This window comes from Myripristis murdjan, chromosome 1 (assembly GCF_902150065.1).
Source record: "Myripristis murdjan chromosome 1, fMyrMur1.1, whole genome shotgun sequence".
Lineage (NCBI taxonomy): Eukaryota > Metazoa > Chordata > Actinopteri > Holocentriformes > Holocentridae > Myripristis > Myripristis murdjan.
Window position 1 is genome coordinate 5992226 of NC_043980.1, and position 24441 is coordinate 6016666.

The window sequence follows — 24441 nt, forward strand, 5'->3', positions numbered from 1 at the left end:
ACAATGTGCATAGATGTGGGCAATGTCCAAATTCACAGTATAAACAGATGATAAATAGCAGCAAGCAATATATACACTAAAAATAAAAACTATAAATATATATGAAAAAAAGATAGTAGTATATTATTACTGGTATTTTTTTTTTTTTTTTTACAAGAAAAAAATGCATCATCATCTTTGTTACTGTACACGCAGCAGTCAGATGTAGTGTTTGTGCGGAGTGAGCAGCCGCTGTTCCGGGAGCACCTGAAGGCGGCGTGGCGTGACTCCTGGCGCTCATCTGATCCGGTTACCTGCCTCGGCCTCCATTTTGTGTCAGTCGGCCCGTAACGTTTCCGGGTTTCCGAGAACCAGCCGATAAACCAACGGTGTCGGCAGGAGTATGGGTCTGCCTGCGGGTCAGGAGTGCGGGTAAAGTTGTGAGCAGCGGATTGAAATTGTTTAAAAGTTAACCATTCAAACGAATCCGTCAGTTGTTTATAAGCTACGCGGGCACAAATATCTGTTGTTTACATCGGGAGGCTACTTTGCATGTAGCCGCCGGGACTGTGACAGTGACAGCTGGCGGAGGAGGAAGCAGCCCGCTGCTAGCCCACCAGCTAACTCCCGCTAGCACCAGCTAACTCGGGTTAGCGGCGGCCGACACCGAGCTAGCGTTAGCCGGCTAACTTTTCAGGATTTTAGCGGGACTCGCCAGGCTTCCAGCAGTTTTTTTTTTAGTCAAAACCAGAGACACAACGGCACTTTTCATTTTCCATTCATGTTGTTTTCGAGGACGAGAGTCGCCGAGCTGTTCTTCGACACCGGGTAAGGAAGTTGTTGGAGCCGCTTCATCTGTCTAAGTTAACGTTTGGCAGTTTTACACGGAAGAATGTGAACAAGTTAAACTCCCCTCCTTAGACCACATGCATGCTGTTTTTTAACTGTGTTTGGGTTGAAGTGGCTTGATTTCCATGTTATTTTCACTGTTTCCACATCCACCACTGTGAACTCGCGGCTTCACAAGTTAGTTGAGCTTATTTTTTTTTTCCTCCTTAATCGTCAAATGGCTGCCTGCGAGGCTGTAAACACCGACAGGCGAGCCGCTGCTGTGTTCTGCAGCTTTGACAAGGTAAACATTAGTTATGCTGTGGACACCGAGAGTGACTGAAACACAGAAACCAGGCCTGTCAGTGCTCCAAAATCCTAGAAACACACACACACACACACACACACACACACACACACACACACACACACACACACACACACACACACACACACAGGCCTTTTACTCAGTGTATTTCCTTGACCACAGAAAAAGCACTGAACTTCCTCATTACAACACCCCTGTCTTCTCCCAGCTGTCTGTTTTTCCGTGAGCTGATGTCTTACTAGACCACAGTGATGCCATGGCCAAACTTTTATCATTAAATGTCCATCTGTTACAGGGCTGGGACGATATGCTTATCTCCTCATTTGGTACTATCATGATACTTTGGTGCCGATTTGATATATATTGCGATTCTTAAGTATTGCAATTTGATATTAGGCTTTATTGCGATTTTTGTTTTTTTGATTATTCTCTACTCTGTGGATGTAAAGTTTCATGAAGCTGTGCAATAGGCGTAAGCAAGCGGTTTATACAGTGATGTCAAGTTTCATAAAAATGCTGTGCCTGCAGTGAAATGGCTGCTATGGGGGCCAACATCATCACACATGAATCAAAGGTGGCTCATTGAATCCACAAGAGTCTCAGCTTTCCAGTCAAAGCCAACTGATGCAGCTCCAAGACTGTTTAGGCCCCAGTCTGCACACACACACCATTTTACAACAGGCCACAAGAACACATGTCGACTGCAGGGTTTGTGGCCCAAACTGCATGGGATTAGCAGAAGGTGGGCATGTCTGCAAGGGGGAGAGCCGTGGCTGCCCAGAGAACCCATTTTCATTCAGAGACCTGGAGGTCAGAGGTCAAGGGACCCTGCTGGAAATGACCATGACAGATTTTCCCTCACCAAAATTTAGACTTTGGAGCGATATTTAACCCCCTGCCGACAACCCAGCATGGCATGCTTGGTGCCAACAGCTTCTTTAGGTCCTCTACTTACATATGATACCAGTATCTTTAATGTATTGATTAATTGATTAATCAGTCTAATCGAGTACCTAAATTGATTAAAAAATTGTAAACAAATAGAAAATAATCATGACACTTAAGTAACCCCCGCCCCCACTCCCCATATGCCAGATATATATGTGGACTAAAAAGAGGCCAAACTACAGCGACCATGACCTACATGAAACCTGCAGGATACTGTAATCTTGAATGCAAGGGATTAACCAGATTAAAGGCGTTCAAAGGTTAAGATTTCTTGATTTTTGTCAGTGTGTGTATGTATCTCCATATGGAGGAAAAGAATTATGGTCAAACCTGTTTCTAGACTCCTCTTATAGTAAAATGTCCACTGTCACAAGCCCCTTACAGCACTGGTGGCTTTCTTAACGTTGTTGTCACCTGTGACCAGACTGTAGTCGACTAGGAACGGCCTTGTTGTTAACGAGAGACACAAATTGAAGAACATCACAGTCATGGAATTTTTAACCTGCTTATAATTATAATAAAAAAAAGCCAAACCAAAAAAAAAAAAAAAAACAGTTATCACAATAGTATATGCCCTCAAACTAGGGCTGAATGATGTATTGTTATCTAGATATGAACATGTGTAATATTAATATGTCAAAAGGCAATGATATGGATATCAAATTTAAGGTTAGCCTTAGACAGTGATTGGTCTGTTCTGATCGAAAAAATAAAATTAAAAAAAATTGTGAAGTCACTGCATTTTCTGCATCCATTATTGAATATTAGGGGTTATTTTTTCCTCTTTGTTGTCCCACACCTGAACATGCTCATTCGTCTTGAATCATGCTGTCTGTGGCTTGGGCCTTTTTTTTGTTTTTCTTCAGATGAAGGGACAGCCAGCCACTCTCATTTTCTGGTCCTGTGGCCTGCAGGTTTGCGTTTCCGTTTCATGTACGTCGACTGACTGATTGGCAAGCTCGCTGGGCCAGATTCCATTTGTTTTCCCCCTTGGTGAAAACCTGCTCTAACACTTCAGCCAGGAGGCCTGCGGAGCGGAGTGGTGAAGGGTGAGGGTGGGGTGAGGAGCCAGCTCAGCGTGCGCTAGCCTATCACCGACGGGCCCACACAGCCAACTGGTTTGGGGAGATCCAGCAGCCTCCGACATTTGTGTGGAGACTTGACAGATCTGGAGCAGTTGTGTGATTTGGGCGCAGTTTAATGTGTCTTTCATTTTTTTCAAAAAATTTAAACACTCCAGTAAATTCTGTGCTCTAGGGCCACAACAAACAACTTTTTTCATGATAAACCTATACAGCTGTGCAAAAACCCCCAAACAAACAGATAGAATGGCGATGTTATAATGCTGCATATATTTTTTAGCTCCTTGTATCGATTAGGGCTGCGCGATATGGACAAAACTTCATACCTGAATATGCCAAATATCTCAATTGCGATATGATTGAGTTCACACTGAATTGAAATTTTATGTGTTGCCGTAGTCAAAATTGAGCATTCTTCTTCTTCTTTTTCAAAACCCCCCCAGCATAATAATACCAAATGGACGTAGAAATGCAGCTCCTCCGTTTTATTGCAGTTTTATGCTATTTGATATTGTCCATATCTTTGCCTTTAGTTAATAATCTTATATCACTCAGCTCTTTTATTGACTTGTATCTGAATTTTCATATATCTGCTTTTTACTGTACTGTGTTAAGTAAGTGCATTGTGTTAATTGACTTCAAATTCATTCAAATTGGAGGATTTTCAATGCACTTGGCTTCAGGCGGTTCGTCACCTAGTTTATTATATAATATGTTGTATATTTCATCACGCTTCCCAGGTGTTTTGCACAAGGTTGTATTTTAAGCTCTGTATATAAATGTTTTATTATCTCTACCAGGCGGTAGTGTTGGGGGGGGGGGGTACTGCGTTTGGTCCTGTGTCTGTCCTTGTGTGTGTGTCTGTCCGCAGCTGATCTCGCATCTTATTGGGCCTCTCAGCTGAATATTTTATATCATAGACAGACAGAGATGGTGAGGCCGGCGACTGGAGTACAGAGTATGAAGCTAGCAGTTAAGCTGTGAACCCAGCAGAGCGATGTGTGTGCAGTTCAGCCTGTTGGCCAGCGAATAAATGCTTCAACTCCTAAAGACCAAGCCAAGTCCCCATCTGTCTTACTTAAAGTGAAGGGGGTTTGCCTGGATGTTAGCGACGATTTAGCGACTGGCCTTTATGGTGGACCAGCTATTCTTATTTTAGTGACAATTTCAGCTGCTTCTAAAGAGAACAGAGAAACATCTGGCTGCTGAGAGTCTCCGCCGCTCCTGCTCTTCATTCACTCTCTAGCTTGCTCGACCACCGCTTCTCTCTCTCTCTCTCTCTCTCTTGTATGAAACCAGAGCTGACGTGACTGGTATTTTTCCGCAACATTAGCGAAGGCGAAGCCACCAGACTGTGAGCACAGTGCTCGCATAGCAAACATTTTCTTTTTGAAAGGCGCAAAAAGTCAGTTTTGTTAATACCGTGCTAACTCCTAAGCCGGTTCGAGTCCGAGCACTGGAGAAGGTGTGATACGCAGGCAGTGCCTCCATATTTTCCTTTTTCCCGGTATGTGGAAAAAGGGCTGGTTTGTCACGTAACTTACGCAATTTAAGGGACCAAGTCCAGAAGTCCGCATGAATGTTACCATTTACATTTAACTTAAAGCAAATTTCCATCTGCAGTCCCCTGGCAGGTTGTAATAACAATATACATAAACATCAACATATTTTTATGCACATTTTGAAGCATCGCATCAGAAAATTTTGATGGAAACAGCAAAATTCTAAGAGAAAACCTCCTCAATTTTGCAAAATTTCGCTTGAGGCGGTTTTTGCCTTTTTTGGAGAAGAGTTAATGCACTAAAATGGAGATGAAAACTCTTCATTTACATAACAGTGACATACCGAGGAGCCGGGGAGCGATTCCTCTGTCAGGCAGCAAACACGTCAGCAGAGGAGACACTACACTGCTCTGAGAAATGCTGACCTGAGAACAGCTGTGAACAGGTGTGTGTCGTCACCTGACAGAGAACACCTGCCTTCGATTAGTAATCACCAGCCGGTTAATTAACCACATTAATCTGCTAACAGACCACCAATTTCTAAAAGCAGCATTACTGACTGGAAGCGCCTCTGCTGCAGTGAGGGAGAGAGTAATTGAACTTTTACTTTTCAGGATAATTTACATAAAATAATTGATGAAAACCCGCATTTATTAGCATTTTCATTTAATGAATTTTCAAAATGTGTATAAAATATCATAAACATTTTGGATGGAAACCCAGCTATCGAAAGACGTCACAGTCCTACCAATGCTTTTTGATTGACAGGTGATCTCTGGGAAGTGCAGTGCAGAAACACCACAGAAATGAATGCACTGCAAATAAATGACTGAGGAACCTGTGGATTACCGCTTTAATTGTCTCTGCCACATCAGAGTGTTATCAGACAGCTAACTGGTTAGGACGCCGAGAGCTGACAGATTTAGAGCAGTTTGGCAGTCAGAGCACATTTACACCGCTTCACCGTTTCACTGAGAGGTTTTATACAAAAAAAAAAAAAAAAAAAGCAAAGAGCATTTCAGCCAGAGAGGCTTTCATCTAAATGCTGTGCTGTCCTGGTATGACCGCAGTTGATTTCCTTTCAGAGACTTGCAGCTTTTCTCAGTGGGTTGGTTGGCATATAAACGGGATTTTGAGGATTATGACAGACATGAACACCCGTATGAATATCCTCCCTGCACTTCAATATCAGTAATGGGGCGCAGGGCCTATTTTAGCATTAAGAGTACACATAAATCATCATGTTTTGATTCCTCAGTATACATCTTAACCTTTCAGCTTTTATACACTTCCAGGTCCTTAAAATCACAAGAAACTCATTACTTTAGTGTCAAAGTCTCAACAGATTTAACAATAAATGCCTAAAAATGGAGAAAATGTTGTACTTGATCGTTGTAGTTATATAAAACTCCTTTTGACTTATACATCCTTGAAAGCACTGTGTATTTATAGTTCCTTCTTAAGTGGGCACTTAATGCTGTACATAAAAATCCAACCATTCGTAGGCCTGCCATAACAAATGGATCAGTAATCTTGTTTATGTCAGGGGCAGGCGGGGGTTTAAGGAGCAGGCTTCCCGCAAATCAAACGTCACCTGACCCAGTATTTTGTTTTCCTGGTTGAGTTTTGACGTAAAGAGAAACTTGGTTAATGTTTTGCTGCGTTTTCCCTCAGGGCATGGTATGAATCACTCCCTGAGCCGGACTGCCCAGGCTTAGCGTTGGCTCGCTGCTTAGCTACTGAAGTTTCTAACTCCGAAAACATTAAAGCACATTTTTAATTCACCGTTGCATAGAACAGCCAATATTCAAAAACAGCTCAGTCGATTTTAGGGCTGCACAATATGGACAAAATTTAATACCTCAATATTTATGCCACACATTTTGATAGTGAATCGATATATGATATGACAAGGGGTTCACACTTATTTGAAATTTTAAGTGTTGCAACAGAGAAAATTAAGCTTTCTTCAAAAAACAGCATAACAGTACCAAATGGACGTACGACATAAGCAAAGCAATTTTATTTTAACTTGTAATATGTGTACATGGTGTGCACACCTTGTGTAAAGTGCAAGTGACACAATAAGGAAGTGATAACGCAGTAAGTATTGTGATTTGCTGTGGTGTGTTTGAACCAACCTGTGGAGCTGAAGGCAAATTTCCACATCTGGGGACAATAACGATTATCTGTCAACCTAAATGCAGTTACTACACAGTGTTTTATTGATCAGAACAGACCAATCACTGTCTTAGGCTGCATTAAGATTTAAAAAAAAAAAAAAAAAAAAGTGAGTCGACACAATGCTTCAACAACATTTTACGTCTAGCAGCAGTGAAAATTGAGCCTTCTTCAAAAATAGACGGCATAATTATATTTTACTTTGCAAAATGTTTTATTGATCAGAACAGACCGATCACTGTCTTAGGCAAACCCTAACCCTAAATTTGATATTGTCCATATCATTTCCTTTTGAGATGTTAATACTGTACATGTTCATATCTAGATAACGATATGATAAAGATATAATATTCAGCCCTAGTCGATGTCTCGCCTCAAAAAGTCTCAGAAGTGAATTTAATGATAAAATAACATGAAAATTGTGCATAAGGCACCACAGTTGGTCTGGGTCTCTTCTGTCAGCGTTCGTCTGTTGGTTAACGGGCTTTGAGCCCCACTTTAGGGTGTAAGCACTGCAGCCGCCATCATGTCCTCCTTAGTAGATGTTTTGAATAAATTAATCGTAATATCGAATTGCAAAACTTGTATAACTGCAATTACTTAAGAATCACATTACAAGAATTGTGATAGCATCAAATTGGGAGATAAGCATATCACCTCAGCCTTACTATCAATACCACAACACCTGCATGCCCTCTTCCTCCTCCTCCTCCTCCTCCTGACGAGCAGCTCATCATCAGGACAGTTATTAGCCAATGTGCTCAATAGCAAGCCAGTCAAAACCAAGCATGGACAGTAAAAAGAGGTGTTTTTGAAGCAGGTGAGAGGTTGAGCAATGTTTTTTAAATACTCATTTGAATTGTGCGTCCTGCTACCCTGTGAATCACCCTGGGCCCTGCTGCAGTCACCTTTACGGGCAGGGTGCGGGATAAACTTGTCTCACTTGTTTCTTGGTTTGGCAAACAATAACGGCTGCACTAATGCGGTATGGTATACACAGTAATTCACTTTCCTTCTGGCCTCGAGACACAATAGCACGTATCTGCTAACATAAACTCCACTCCTTTGTTTCCGTAAGAGACGGTAATAAGAAAGTCAGTCACTACTATAGACTGAGCTGACATAGGAATAAAAATAATTGAACGGTGAAATATCAGAGGCGTTCGTGGAGTTTGGTGTGACTGACGTGATTCCAGACATGAATCGGACACAGGATAACTGATGTCACAGAACACACTGTCGTATTCACGTGACTCAGTGATGCAGGTTTTTTTATTCAAAACGCACATAATGGGAGATTAGCGTCTGCTTGTCTTTTTTGGCTTTGTGTTCCTGGTCACAGCTCAGTTGGATAGGTAGAGCTTTCACTGCCGGGGTTACGGGTTCATTACGGGTTCAGTACCCTGTGACACTGAACGCTTCGAGGGCTTGTATTCACGCTGGGGCAGGGTCAGAAATTAATCGGGTCATGGTGCAAAAATGCCCTTGTTAATACAAAGTTTATCCTCCTGAGACCCGAGGAAAAAAAGTGTCTTCCAATTTAACTTTTTTGTGATTTCTTGTCTATTTAGAGTTAAAACAACTTACTGTAAAAAACAGATAATTTTAAATTTAAATAAAAAACCAATCAAATAACCACAGATAATCAATTACGGACAATCAATGCCATTAACAAGAAAATATATAATTCTCATAAGTAAAAACCAATAGCTAAACAATATTTGACTTCCTGTTTCTTTTTTCACGACATGTGCGTTTTTCTGCAGCTGCCATTTTGGCTCAATAGAAAGTGGGTGTTCCCCTCATCCCACCTTATTACATGAGATATCATTGGAAAGGCCTGGATGTCCTCTGTACAGTACACCAGGACTTGATAGGGTAGCTCAAATGAGTAATATAGACGATCAATTGATGTCCACTACAGAGGACATAATTGAATAGGCTGGGTCTCAGGAGGCTATGAAATTAACACCAGTATGGGCAAAAAATGATCATGACCACTGAATCCTTGTGGTATATTATGATTTTCAGCTGTGTCTTAGAGGCACAAATTGAGTTTTGAGTTTGCAGTATGCAGCAGAAATATTGCATCTCAAATTTAGGGATTCACCAACACCAGTTTCTCAGTGCTGATACCACTACAGATTATAAATTTGAACAATTACTTTCATGGAATAGTGGAGACATGGACCATTAATTTGGGCTCAGTGAACAAAATAATAGATGTTAAATACTTTTTCACCCCATCATTTGAGAAATGCAGACTTTTGTGAGACAAAAATGCAGGACATTAGTTGTTTTTTCTTTTTTTCTGACAGGTTATCTCATAAAAATCTTGGGTAAAATCTCTGATACTGATAGCAGCATCTGTATTTGTGTAGCGCTACTCTTGTTTCACCAGAATCAGCCCCCAAAATGGAATAAAAAAATGCCCTTTGGACGAAAAGTGTGTGTCTTACCCAGCACCTCTGCTTAAAAATTCATGCTCTCATCAGACTGTAAAGTTCTGTTTGGGACATTAAAAGTTTTCTTTGCACTGACTTTACTGGATGTACCATCATTCATGTGGTGCTGATATCCCACCAATCCACCTAGTAACGTGTTATTATGCTCTTTTTGTGTGCAGGAGCCAGTGTGTGTCATCGAAGTTGAGACGGTGAAGTGACAGCCCCCCCCTCCCATACAGAGGTGCCAACAGTGGGACAGGATGCCCATTCCTCCCCCTCCCCCTCCTCCCCCAGGACCCCCGCCTCCCCCCACCTTCAACCAGGTCAGTGACCTCAGCAGAAGCTCACACTGTATCCTCCATCTCACCGTTTTAGCCAGTTTTTTACACAATTAATCACAAAATATTTTTTAAAAAATGACCCGATCATGACTACCAATGCAGTCTTAACTACTGCAATTTCCAGATAGCAAGATACATATTTTTTTCTTGGCTGTACAGGTAGATTTTTGTGCAAAAGCCCTGGATTACAAAAAAAGCATCACTATTATGTCATAACCACCAAAAACAAGTTATTTGCAGTCAGAATGTGATTTATTTTCAGACAAATTCTTGTGACTAATTCTTACGTAAATTTTTGCTGTAGATAATTATTTAACTCGATTATGAGAACTTGCGCTTGTATATTACATTAAACTGCATGCTCATTTGCATATTTAAAACTTGCCCTTTTCTCCCGGTCATCTAGCGACACAATAATGTTTGTCAGAGCTGTCACCATACGATTTGTTTTACCATGTGCTTGCTTGTAGTTTTGGAATCTAAACTTTGAAGGTTTTGTACCAAGATGTTTGGATAAGAGTTTCATCTAAATAATTAAAGTGCAAGCCTCAAGACACAGAGAGAGAGCGAGAGAGAGACAGGAGAATACTTGAACCAATCGAAGTAGTGTAGTCATACCATAAACACACAGCCATAAATTCTGTGTTCTTATCAGCGACTGGAAAAAAACTGCAGGGCTATTTTCAGCTGGCATTCAAATGGTAAATGTAGTTATAGCTTGTGTGTTCTCTCCATTTGTCACAGCACAATAAATGAAGAGATTTGTTACGTGCTGTTGATGACAAGAGTAACAGTAACATTATTAAACGGTGAATAATGTTTTGTAGCAAGTCATTAAAATGTGGTGGAATTTGTCATGGCTGCATTTGACCAGAGACATTTGCCGCTTTTCCGCCTAAAAGTTTCAGGGCCAAAGTTCCTTGGTCTTTTTCTCGAAGGACGGTTCCTCGGGCAAAGCTTATCCCCTACCCTCTCGTATGTTTACGTTTCCACAGCACGCGGAGGAAACTGAACTTAAGACAAATAACTAAGAAGGTGGACTCTCGTCTTTCTCTGTGTGTGGCTGACAACAGCAGAACAGTAAACATGACATAGACACACTGTGTACCATGTGCAGCCAGGCAGCATGGCATGTTGCTCACTTAACTGTGGACACATTTCAACTCTGTAGCAGTTACTCCTTTACTCTGTGTGTTTGACCAGGTGAGAGCAGTGCCGTTCACACTGGAGTGGCACAAAATTACAAGGACGCATGAAAACGTCTTAGTCGTCGTTCAGAAGAACTGTCGTGCAAATGTAGTGCATACCAAGTGCAGGAAATTACTCCAAAATGCAAGAGATTGTAGGTATTAGGAAACAGGGGTTGACATAACATCCAGCAGTTACTCGTGCTTGGAAAGCCTGCAGAACAGAATGAAATGAGGGGAATCAGCAGTGTGGACTGATGCTCGTATTGAGCTGTTTCTTCATATGTTCTTTGGGACGAACACAAGAGAAGCTCATCAACAGCAAAACGCTCAGACAAGCCCATCATGCTACACTGAAGTCAGAGGGAATGGAACTGGATTTGTTTTGTCTGCTTCCCGACACTGGCAGGATGACAGGTCACCAAAACTCTGTCCAAAAAACGAGCCACTTGTCAGTCCATTGGACTTTTGTTTACAAGCCCTGCTTGCCTTGTAATTGGGCAGTGTGAACCTAAACAAACAATACAAAAATTTCCCACTATGGTTCAGACCAAACAAACTGAAGGTGTGATCTCATCCTCACGTTTGGTCACTTCTCTCCGCAGGCAAACACCACTCCACCCAAGCTGAGTCGTGATGAGGCTAAAGGCCGGGGAGCGCTGCTGTCAGACATCTGTAAAGGCACCAGGCTGAAGAAAGTCGCTGCAGTCAATGACCGCAGTGCACCTATTCTAGAGAGTGAGTAACACCACGCTTGTTTTTATACATACACATATACACACACACAACTGATACATAACCCACAACTTTAGTGTTGTTCACACAAGCAGAAACACACACTGCCGTTATATCTGTTAGCCTTTATGGAATATATTTTTGCTCGTATTCGTATAAAATTAGGCAGTCTTCAAAAAACAGTTTAGTTATAGAAAATGGATGTAGAAAATGTAGTTACCTCACAAAATATTTTTTAATCAGAACAGACCAATCACTGTCTGAGGCTAACCCTAAAATTGATATTGTCCATATCATTGCCTTTTGAGATATTAATGCCTCACATGTGTCTAGATAATGATATATCATTCTGCCCTACCACTAACCAGGGACGCTGGATAATGCAGTCTTTCTTTTCCCAAGAAAGAGAGAATTCAGTATTTGAATATTAAAATACATCTACCCAGTTCCTGTTTTCATATTTGTTTACGTGATATTGGTCTCATCTCCTCACCAGAATCAGGAGGAGGAGGTGGAGGAGGAGGAGGTGGTGGTGGTGGTGGTGGTGGTGGAGGTGGTTTTGGAGGAGGACCAATGCCAATGGGAGGCCTTTTCCAAGGCGGTGTGCCAAAATTGCGCCCAGTTGGAGGTAAAATCCCTTTCTTGGGGTGTTGCACTTATTGTTCTTACTTGTGTTATTTTGGATGATCTATAGATTTTTAGATTTCTTCAGTGTTTTCAGTACTGTGTTTTTTTGTGATTCGAGTTAATAGAGACCCAGGGTTAAGGTTTTGTTCCCCCAGTGTTTTTATCATTTGTGTAAATAACATAACTAAAACCAAGAGCAGATTTGAGGTCAAAGTCCAGTTCTGAAGCAACTGGACTAAAGGCTGTTAGTCATGTATATGATCCTGAAGTCTGTGTGAAGCAGTGTGTGTGTCCTGATAGAATGGAGAAAATATTCCAGTGGATAGTGTTGCTATACTGTAGTTTATTCAGCAGCTGGCCTACACATACAGGATATCTCTGTCTATATCGAGTAGGGAGAAAAAATCCATTCTACCGCTCTCCTAATCCATTATTTATTTTCCCAGCACTTTGTTCTTTATCATACTGTTCTAAGGTCATAGGAAACTTATTACATGTTGGATATCAAATCTTCAGTGGCATGATATTAATGCAGGCCTCATTGGCTCTGATTGTTGACAAGTAATTTTAACTAATTAATGTATGACTGTTGTAGTATGAAAGTTTTTCTGTATAAGAGTAAGTGCTATGATGCCTAAAATTTAAACTGTAATGTCATGATTCTTTGACTGACAAAAATTATTCACAATTGAGATTTTGCTGGAAAAAAATACTAAGTTAGCATCTTGTACTGTATATTTCATACACACTGTGTCTGTCCTCTGTCCAGATGGTACAGTGGGCAGATCGGCCCTGCGGCCCCCAGGCTCCCGGCCCGCGGCCCCGCGCCCCCCTGCCGGACGCTCCGCCTCACCCTCCCCGGCTGACAAGCCCTCCCCGCCAGAGCACCACCGCTCCCACCGGCCCTCGCTGCCGGACATCTCCCGGCCCTCCAGTGCCAGCTCCTCACACTCTTCCACCGGCAGCGGGATGAAACACAGCACCTCAGCCCCGCCGCCTCCTCCCCCCTTTAACAGAGGTGGCCGTGGCAACGCCCCACCCACCCCAAATCAGAAAGCATCCGCTCAATCTTCATCCTCCTCCCACAACCGAGAGAAGCCTCTCCCACCCACACCCAGCAGAGGCCCCGCCCCTCCCAGCGCTGTCCCGCCTCCCTCCATGAAGCCGCCTCCCTCTTCCAGCAGACCTCCCACCGGTGGCTCCTCAGCACCTCCTCCTCCCCCGCCGTACAGGCACCCGTCAGGCGGCGTCTCCAACGGGCCGTCCCATGTAGATGGTGCTCCAGAGCTGCCACAGAGGCACAACTCACTGCACAAAAAGAACCCTTCAGGGGGCAGCCACGGACGCAGCCATGCTCCGCCCCCTCCGCCCTCGGCGTCTCCAGGCCCCCAGCAAGGCAGCAGACCGCCGCCGCCCGCTAGAGAGCCACCTGGCCGCAGAGCAGGTACATAATCCATACAAACACCAGCAGATGTACAGCAAATACTCTGTGTTTTAATGGTTACAAGTCATGTCCTCTACTAAAGTGACTAAAACTGTCCACTTCTGTAGTATATTCAGTGTTTCAGGCATGAAGAAAGACTGAAGTGATTTTCCTCAGTCACATTACTCATGTAGCATGGTGTTGTTAAAAATCCTCCCTAAAACGCTTTTGATGCACCTTGCGTTTCTGGGTCCATTTTGGCGTTCTCAAACTTTTTTCATCAGTGTGGCCTCTTTGAAATTTCCTTTCCATTTTCTGGATTTTTCTCTTGTCTTTCCGGTCATTGTGAACAAACGTCCTCGCTCAACACAAAACACGGAAGGAATACTGGTAAACTGGTTTTGGTGTCAACCCCCCATATTTTTTTCGATAGCCGCCATTTTGCAATGACGCGTAACAGTTGTACAGTTAGAAATGATTTGCAGAAAGGAGCATCACGTAGACCAGAGTGCAGTGCAGAGTTGAGGCATGTTGTGTTTTGAGTAAGGGGTGTGGCTGCAGGTGTAGCTGTGCCTTGGTGTTCAAGAAGTAATTGGCTGCCTAGCAGTATGTATTTGCCCATAAACCAGTCTTTAATTTTAAGCAGCAAGTATATGCCCATCCACTGGAGGCTGTAAAAAGTCATTGTGGAGAAATGTAGTTCAGTTTAGTTCAGTGTCTTTACTGTCCCCAAAAGAAAGTTCATTTTGTAACCAGTTGTGAAAACATAGCAAGCATAGCAGTATGCAACATACACAATAATATACACAGGAGATACTACCCACACCCTATTTTCATTTCTGTTTAAGTTAAAAGTGATTATTCATGGCTCTGATGTCACTCATTTGTTTTAGGTGCCATAATTGAGATGTGGTGATTAAGAGAAGTTGCTGCCAGCAAAACCTGTTTTCCACATTAATACCAAGGACATCCAAGAATCTTATCATAATAAGTAGCAATTACTTTGAACCTGGCATTGTTAGATTCAGCAGATAACGCTAATTTGCTGTATAACAATTTGCTACATGTGTAAGTTTGATTAAAACTGTGGGAAGGAGCACACAAAGAAAGCCATTGGACGCTGCTGGAAACATTTAAAAATGTCAGGGTCACTTGGACCCAGACATTGTTAGACTCTGCAGAAGATGCTGAATAGTTTGACGTATATTATGTGTGCATTTACCACATATTCTTTTTTTTTTTTTTTTTTTTTTCATTTTCTTTTTTGAGGGGGGTATTATAAAAGATTTCCCATTGGTATTAGCTAAGTGTATCACAGCAGATACTGTAGGAGCTTAAAAGGGTAGGGGAGGCAGGATGAGGGAAATTGGATGCATTGCAAAAGTAAATTACAATAAAACACAGTAACATGAAAATAACTCCTGTAGTTCCTTGAACATCACACACTGATGATATCCAGCAGCGTAGGAGAGGGGATTTTCCTTTCAACATGTTTTATATTTGCATAGACACAATGAATGTGTCGCGTTTCCTGCTGATTTGACTTTTCCTCTGACCGCCACACGAACAGTTGTGGAGTTGTTTCCTCTAAATCCGTGTCACATGGTGAATATCGCTCTGTATCGGGAATCCTCATCACTAATTAACGCGCTACAGTATTTTCACTGTCAGCCTAAAATTGCATTATGGCATATTTAGAGTTCATAAAAATCTGAAGACTATGGATTCTGGATCGGTAACGCCAGTCCGGTATCCGTGAGTGAATTACGTCAGTATCAGCGCCTGATACCAATATTGGATTGGATTGGTACCAACTCCAGCATCAAACTGTGACTTTGGTCTCCGCACATGGAACAGATAGGCCGTCCATTGGTTATGCATGCTTAGATTGGGCCACATAAATGCTGCAGGGATTAAAATCTGCCATGAGTCCATTTATCTGATGGCTCCTTATCTCCCATGCGTCTAAACCCAGAGGCTGCCTTTGTTTGTGCGTTGATGTGGAAAAGCACATTACAGATGTCACGTTTTGTTATGCAAAATGTCACATCTGTTAAATGTTACACCTCCTCTTAAAATAATGATTGATGGCCATACACTAAAACAAATGTTGCTGCTTTTTAAAAGACAAATAGTAAAGTAAGTTTTGGTAAACCTAATTCCTGCAGGGCTACATAATGGATCCACTGCATTTTAAAGAAGTTGGCTTGATAAACCTCAGGTGATGACTTTTTTTTTTCTCCCCCAATCCAAGATGCATTCAGGGTGTTTTTTAGAAACAAACTCTTCATTTGAATTCAGAGTGAACACACGAAACAGGAAGGCACTTGTTTGCCGGAGTTGTGTGTTGTGATTGGACGGCAGGGCGCTTCGCCACGAGGCCTCCTGGTTTCTCTGCATTCCTCAAGCCCTCTGGAATATTCCAGCATTCCTCTTTCTTTCTCTCTTTCACTCTCTCTGCTCGTTTCCCCCACTTTGTACATCGGCTTACAGGATGTCTGCTGTGTTTCTTTACCGATCCTCTGCTCCTCATTTACCCATTTGTTTTAAAAATTCTTTGATATTTAAAAGTAAATATATGAGATAGTTTGTCTTTGTCGTTGTTGTTTACTGCCTACAGTGGCTGGTGGATTGGAAATTATTTTTCCAGCTGTAACCAAATTATGAATCACATTTCAATACTTGCTGGATCTCTAGAAAAATGTAACAACCACAACCAAAGATTTCCCAGTATGTCAGTCTTGTCTGTTGTACTCTGATTTATTTATCATTTATTTAGCCAGGAAGGTCCCACTGAGATACAGTATCTCCTCTTCTAGGGACTCCCGTAGTGAAAAATAACAGTATAAATACAGTACAACAATACTGAAGATCTACACAATAAGACAAGGAGAAAATATACAGCCCATAATATATCCATAAGGCACTTCACATCAAGTCCCTGCCAGGTCAAGTGTACATGAAACCATGACAGGTTTCCTTCAAGGTAGTCACGAGGCGTTTGCTCACCATGAGGCTGCGTAGCGACTGTGAATCCTTTTGTTATGACGTCACTTTTTGTACTGCCATGTCTACATCTACTTCAGTTAGTAATTTCCTTCATTTCCCAGAATGCATTTCATCAACCTCATGAGAATGCACAACAATTTTGGGGATATGGTCATATAAATATAGTTTGTCAATATTGGAGCATGTATATAGTTTTGTCCAGGCACTTTACACAAAATGCAGCATGTCGTGATGCTGCATTGCATTCTGGTCTACTGAGGCGACTGTGGGTGGAGAAATCGGCCTCTCTGCCTTTTTTTTTTTTTTTTTTGCTCTACAAAAAGAAGCTCTTGCTCTTTGATTATGAGGGACTGACACCAAACCCTGATGTTTTAGACCGCTGAAACATTTTCTACCATCAAACTCCATTGTACCTGCACTGAAACACCTGTAGTCACGTCGTCTGTAGTTAGGTCAGTTATCGGCAGAAATAAGGTACAAACACCACAAAACTGGCCCAGTCATGCAAGAAAATAAATGTTTTTTAAATTGCGCTGAAGTGTTTTTGGGTGGATTTTTCCTTTTTAATAATGTAATACTATAATTAAATCCCCTGTTTTGACCCATCATCGACAGAATGAAATTGCAGTCAAAACTTTGGAGTCTGAGGCATTTGTGTTTTTAACCTCCAGTGTGTTTGGTGATACATCGGTGTAATGTCATAGTTTGACCTCAGTGCCATTATCATCAACATTTGTGTTTGTGTGTGTGTGTGTGTGTGTGTTACCCATGCAGCTCCCCAGGTGCCCCATCCTGGGTCTCGAAACGGCGGTCGGGACGCCCCTCCCCCTCCGCCCCCCTACCGTGTCCACAGCTCTGTGGCCCACTCTGTGACCTCCGACACCCACAGCCGGGGGAGCAAACCACCTCCTCCTCCCTCATCTTCCTCCTCCTCCTCCTCTTCCTCATCCCGCACCCCGGCCGGACCCCCGCCACCGCCCCCACCCATCCGGAACGGTCACTCCTCCATCTCCTCCTCCAAGTCCATTATAGGTGAGTTGGGACCGCCCGCTCCTCCTTCATCACATCACAGTCTCCTCCTCATCCTCTGCAGGGCAAAATACCTTTGCTCCCTGTCCACTGTCGCTAACAGGCCTGGAAAAAATTTACCAGACACATTTGCTATTTCACCTGCCAGATACCATTTGTAGGATAATGAGACTGGTAGAAGAGTGAACCAGCCATCCAAAACTAGCTAGTATGTACCAGCATTTTGATGGTGACTAGTTGTGATTTGTGTTACCAAGTAAAAATCCAGTCCAGCTTCACTAAGATCCCCGAGATGCTAATATTATCTTGCTTTTTTCCATTCATAATATCATAAAATTAATACTTTTGGCTGCTTATCATAAAGAAGAAGCAGTTTGAATTTGGGCTCTGCTGACTTGCCTTGAGACTTAGATTAATTTTGGTAAATTAATCATCCATGAACATTATTTTTAGCTGCAGCCCCAATCCAAGTCTGGTCCTTTAGTGATGCAATTTAACGCAGCCAGACTTTCTTCAGACTCCAGTCTTTACTGCCATACGAGTGTCAGTGTGAAAATTTGCCAAAAGCTCTCCAAGTACAAAGCAAAATGGAGGGGAAAAATAATAAATGTTGGTATTTCTTCAAATATGTGGTTCTTGCAGCTTTATATCCTTTATGTCCTGTGCATATTTATACAAATCTGGAGATAAAGTCTGATTTTTATTTTTTTGGAAGACAATTTTTCTGTTGTCATGTTTTTCTAACTGCATAAGTGTGCTTTTCACTCCCGTTTTTGGGACGGAGGCAAATATTTCACTGTCTGCCAGCTCTGGAGTGTGAGTAGAATTCAAGATTTCTCCACAGAATCTGTCTGAGTTTGAAATGATGGCTAAAGTAGGGCTGCACAGTACAAAAGGCTCATCCTGAGAAGCTGCATTACCCCGCCTGAGTTCACACTGGAGACCTTCATGCTCAGTTCCTATCTGCTGCTCATATCTGAAATGTTCTTTTCTCCCTGGTAGACTGTCCATAATCTATGTCCAGATCCATAATCCAACACTAGTGTAAACAAATAGCGTTCTCAGAAAGACACTTGTGCACAGATGAGACATTATATAAGAATTCTCATCTGTTTTTTGAACCAATATTCAACACAATCCGGTTATAGTACTGTACTAGAGTTTGGACTATATAGAAGTGCCTTCCTGCAGACTAATCAAACCGCCTGCTTTGTTTTCTTTCCATTGTTGCAAGGAATGTATGAAGAATCTATCGTGTTGTCCTCCGTGCAAAGATTTACAAAGTGTCATGGCAATGCTGATCAATTTCGTTCCGGTGTTCAAAAGCAAATGACATATAATTCACAAGACTTGGGATTTTATTTACACATATCCATGTGATCTTCAGATTGAGACTCATCAGCTGGTACATCAACAAGACACACAGGATAATGAATGGCTAATAAAGCTCATTCATTGACAGAGCACCCACACACAAAGAAATCTATGTATTGGGCATGTTTAGATGAGATGAGACGGGATTTTGTCTCCAGTACAAAAGCGTTGACCTCTCGTTGGATTGCCACGGCTGCTGTAACACATCTTTACATCATGCTGCTGGAATTATTTGGCCCTTGTTCCCAGATCAACTTGTGGTCTCTGGTGAACAGGAGTCCTGAACATGGTTTTGTTTGTTATCAAGATGTGATGCAGGCTGCAGTGATGGATGGCCATTGGTAGTCAAATAAACCACCATAGACATTCAAATGAGCCTTGGTATTTCCTGCTGAACCATAACAAACCAGGAGGGTCGAGGCTTTTCCTCGAATACCGTCTCACAGGTTCGCACAGTTCATGTCGATGGTGGCAGCTGAAGACGCAAAAAAACAAGATACACCAGGAGCACATGAGAAACTATTATGGTCATTTTGTGCCTTTTTCGTGTTCATTAAAGAGTTATATTTCTTACATTTGACATTGTTTTGCTTTTGTTTCCCCCTCAGATGATTTTGAATCCAAGTTCAACTTCCACCCTGTTGAAGACCTCCCGCCGCCAGAGGAGTACAGGCATTTCAGCAAGGTGTATCCCAGCAAAAACAATAAGGGTATGCTACACACTTGGTTCATAAACAATTTCTTTAGCCATGTAAGCTCCTGTAGAGTTTTTTTTTTTTTTTTTTTTTTTTTTGTAATGGGTCAAGGCAGACCTGGCCAAGGAGAAAATGTACACATGGTATCTACTTGTAAACTGAGTTAAATGATGGACCCTGATTTCCCCTGATTTGACCAACAGGGACATGATTGTAATCAAGTGCAGGGACTGAAATATTCAGTTTAAAAAAATCAGTGGGTAAGTTATTTAGTTATCACAGCTGAAAAGAGAAACCACGACAGCACATGAGCGGTTGCTGGACTTGTTTGTTGATGAAAGTGCAGAGAAAAACGTTGATCCGGTGTTGCACTAACAAACTGTGTTGGTTGTATGAAAATGGAAAAATCTTCCAAGTCTCTACTGTCAAGGAGAGGACTGGTTGATGGCCACAGTGTAGTTTTAGAGGTGAACCATCCCTTTAAAGGAATAACTTGAATGTTTTGGGCAAAATAGCCCTTTTCCAGCTCATCCAGGCAGACCTGATGTTCAGCACCATTTTCTCCTCTGTACGTCCAGTGATTCAGTTCCTGTTAGCTTAGCATAAAGACTTGAAGTCTGTGGGAGTCATTAGCCTACCTCTGGCAAAGTGAATAAGTAAACCTTACAGCAACTCCAGAGCTGTCTTATTCACACAGTGGATCACATGTATTTTTTAATCCCAACATGTGTATATCAAATGCCCATGATCCACTGTGTAACTAAGACAGCCTCTGAGCTGCGGTAAGATTTATTTTTGCCTAAAACGTTTGAGTATTCCTTTAATAAACTCAAGCTGATTTCATTTCGGACCTCCACGCTGCTGTTGGAAAGTTTATTGTTTTTAATGATGTTACTGATTGCCAGCTTCTCTGCTGCATCTTCAATCACAGCAGCCGTGTGGAATTTATGCCGTCACTGAGTTAATGATTGATACAAGTTTTTTTTTCCCTCAAGATAAAGGAGCGCTGACCTTTGCTTTGTTTTGTCTTTTTTTTTTTCTCTCTCTCTCCTGCTTGCAGCCATGATGAGAGGAGCTCCTCCAGCGCCGCCAGTGGGGAGGTGAACAGCATGCAGCTCAGGACTTGATAAACCAGTCAGTCTGATCGATGGACATTCAGGGGAGCGGTGCAAAGCACTTGAAATACAAACACACACTACAACACACACACACACACACACACACACACAGGAAAAACACTAAATCACCAGCCAGTAGCACAGTGACGAATGCAAAGTGAGCGCCCACTACACAGGTTTGACACTACATCTCACAGGCGGTCACTGTCCTCACACTCTGTCTCTGCATGATAGAAAAACCACTTTTGAAGCGGCAGACGGACTCGGCTGCCACCTTTCTGACGGGACGCGGGGGTCGTCGTCGTTGTTGACACTACATAGCAGGACCAACTTTTAAAAAACAAACAAACAAAAAAAAAAACAACTTCCTAATCTGTGCATTCCATCTTTGTTTTGATCCATAATCCATGATGATGATGATTTATAATGATGTTATTTTTACCATTTTTTTTTTCCTTTCCCCTTGGTGTTAGCATTAATTTGTGGTGTTGGGAAAACGTTTCAGTGCTAGAAATGGCAACTCTTTGGATTCATCTTTCCGTTATCAGCGGATGAATTACACTCAAGTCGACCCACGCCACTAATTGCCATGAATGTGGGGGCTATTCATTGTTTTTTATTTTATTTTGACCTTTTTTTCTAGGTTTTGGGTTTTTTTTTTTTAACCTTAAATAGCCATTCCAGCAGTGCCAGGTGAGGTGGTGTGTTCAAATCAGTTCTCTCTCTCTCTGTGTGCCAAAAGTGGGTGGAAAAGATTGAACTGGGTGCAGAGACTTTCCATTGATGTTATATATAAAACTGACATTTTACTTTTTTTTTTTTTTTTTTTTTTTTGATCATGGACAAAATGCATTCCTGGAACGCTTGCCAAGATATGAGAGAAGCCTTGCCTGGTAGTTTTGACATTTGGAGAGGGGCTATTTTCCGGTTTGGTTCTTTATTTTATTATTTTTTTTCTTTCTTCCTTTCTTTATTCGGAGGTCTTTGTATTTCTCTCTTCAGGCGATGTTGCACGGCAGCTTCACTGCTAAACCGGGACACTGTGCATGATGATACCCGTGGACACTGGACGGTGATCTGTGCACTGTAGCAGGATTACGGTCATGTTGTCATTTTTTTTTTTTTTTTTTTTTTTTGGTCAAAATAATGGAAAAAAAAAAAACACTACAGGGTTCATACATGACAGCATGTTTTACATCCAAGCTCCTACATGTCTGTGATTTAAATTAAAAAAAAAAAAAAAAAAAAAAAAAAGGAAAGCAGGCGTTCGGAGAGCTTCACAGAGCCCTCATCTTCCTCACAACACGCTGTGGGCCCCGAGCTGAAGGCCAAGCCAAAATTAATTCTCATGTCTTTAAAGGACCAAGCTCAGAGAGCTGCAGGTTTGCAGAGCGGAGCGCCGGGCGAGTTCAAAAGGGAAAACCTTTTCACTGTATGCAAAATCCTCCTTCCAGGGAAGTCGCTCTAAAAGCTTAACATTGTTTCGTAGCCAGAATATTTTACTTTGCTGCTGCTGGCGGCCCTTTTCAGGACTGGATGGCCAGAGAAAGACAACGTGCTTGTATTTTTTTTTTTTTAATGCATTGCTATGCAAGGAACACTTTGAATGAGTTCTAGTTGGTAGCAGCTAACCAAAAAAAGGAAACTTAAGTGCCAGAGAACTGTTGGAGCAGATGGAGGTTATCATAGGAGTTCTTTTCTAAAAATTGTCTTTTTTTTCTCTCTTTCTTTTTTCGTATGCACACTCATAACATCGTGGTGTTGCAGTTATCAAGATATGACGCAGGAGAATGAACAAAATCTTTTTTTTTTTTTTTTTTTTTTTGGGTGTAAGTGAGGTGAGATTCCCCCATTTCAATGCTGTAGCGCCTCCTGCTGGTCCTTGCCTTACATAAATCTATGGTCATACTTATCGGTACCAGTGCATTTGTTTGGAGGGGGGGAAAGAGGTGGTGCAAAAAAGTAAAGGAGAAACAATGCTATTTGAAAATGCAATAAATATTGTATATTTACATTGAGTATGAGGAATATGGTAATCATAGTCATTGATCTATTTTTATGTTGTAAAAAGCTTGTAATATAGGAAAGACAGATGATTAAGAGTTATAACAATGTTCCAGTGGGTGGGCTTTGTCCCGCCGGGGGTCGACCGGTGTCGGTGGCACTTCTCTCTATGCTCGGCCGTAGGGGGGAGGAGGGGGGGTTCGTACGCTGGATGGATGTGTGTGAAGTGGCAGGTAAAACACCGGACAAACGCAGGTAAACCTTTTGCTGCCGCTGTGAAATTTGCCTGCCAGCTGCTTTGGCAGGTCATCATTCGGATGTCCTGCCTCTGAAAATCTTACCGGCTGGTAAGAAAGGCGAGGTGGCCGGCGGGTTGAAAACAGTCACACTTCCTGTCCTGGATGTAAACTCACATTCTCACCCAGGTGACCAGTCATCACGTTTTGTCTCCTCGTGTTCTCACCTCGTCCACTTTTACGAGCAAAACCCTGTGGTCATTCCATGTTAATCAACCATTGTTTTTATCATTTGAAATAATTACAAATAAATATATGCCTTTGGGGAATAGGGTACTTGGTGCACGGTCATTTTGTTGTGTGTGTGTTTTTTTTTTATCTTCTCTTTACTGTATTCAAATTCAAAAAACTTTATTTATCCCCAGGGGGTAATTAAAGGCGGCACGTAGAGCAGACATAGAATACAGTTTCAAGTTCCAAGACATTCAACGTCAAATAAATAAGAATAAATGAGATAAAATAAGTAGTAAAGGAATGTGCAATAACAAGGTGCAAATGGGCATTGAGGTAGGTAAGGCCGTATGTGCAAATGAAAGTCGTGTGGGAAGGGAGGGATGTATGAGTGTGTGTGGACATTAGTTTTGATGTTGCTCATGTTTACAGCCCAAAAAACCTACATGATTACAAGTCAGCATAGAGAGGACTTTTATGACAAAATATCCTTTTTGACAGCAGTACAAAAATTTCCTCATTAACATGGATAATAACTTTAAAACATTAAAATGAAATGCACCAAGGTCGTGCACACACAGGTGAGAAATGAAAGGAAAACTAAGTGACTGAGGGACACATGGCAAGTTGAACGCTCCACTCAGCATCTTCGAGGGCTGGGTACACAAAAATGAACCATTTTAACTAATGTTTACGGTTTCTATGCAAAGGACAGTGGCTTCTTATAGATTTACACCACCATACACATGGCCTCAGTGCTCCCATAATGGTTTTATAAGATGGATTTATAAGAGTTTTATAATTAAACTCCTCGAGGTCGAGGATTTTCCACCCCAGTCAAACAAATGCATTTCTTTTTTTAAACTTCTGGTGAAATACTCCTTTTCATATCCATACAGTAATGTTAAAATCACTGTTGAGTGTCTGCTAGGATCAATTAAAGCCAATTTTAGCTTTTGATAACCAAGCATGACTTATTGTTTTGGTGCAGGAATCTCATTTTTTGCAGTTGACTGTGGATGGTAGAATTGTAATCCTATATGAGACTACTCATTTGCATAGAAACCATAAGATCAGTTCAGATGGTTATTCATGTTTGTGCACCTGAACTGACCTCAGCACGTGACAGATAATTCA

General features: G+C 41.8%; 1 protein-coding gene across 1 annotated transcript; it reads left to right on the forward strand.

Moving 5' to 3' along the window:
* The first annotated feature begins 307 nt into the window (after positions 1-307).
* Positions 308-23414, forward strand: wipf2a (WAS/WASL interacting protein family, member 2a). The gene is made up of 8 exons (XM_030058474.1): positions 308-807; positions 9475-9618; positions 11429-11561; positions 12055-12186; positions 12955-13629; positions 17392-17649; positions 19629-19730; positions 20776-23414. The coding sequence occupies exons 2-8, from the start codon at positions 9556-9558 to the stop codon at positions 20817-20819; spliced, it is 1407 nt and encodes a 468-aa protein (XP_029914334.1). The 5' UTR covers positions 308-807; positions 9475-9555; the 3' UTR covers positions 20820-23414.
* Positions 23415-24441: the final 1027 nt, after the last annotated feature.

Excerpts from the sequence above, each read along its gene's own strand:
- wipf2a (XM_030058474.1), top strand. The coding sequence starts at position 9,556 with ATGCCCATTCCTCCCCCTCCCCCTCCTCCCCCAGGACCCCCGCCTCCC. Across the intron at positions 12,187-12,954 it reads AAAATTGCGCCCAGTTGGAG|ATGGTACAGTGGGCAGATCG; the intron begins GTAAAATCCCTT and ends TCCTCTGTCCAG. Across the intron at positions 19,731-20,775 it reads TCCCAGCAAAAACAATAAGG|CCATGATGAGAGGAGCTCCT; the intron begins GTATGCTACACA and ends TCCTGCTTGCAG.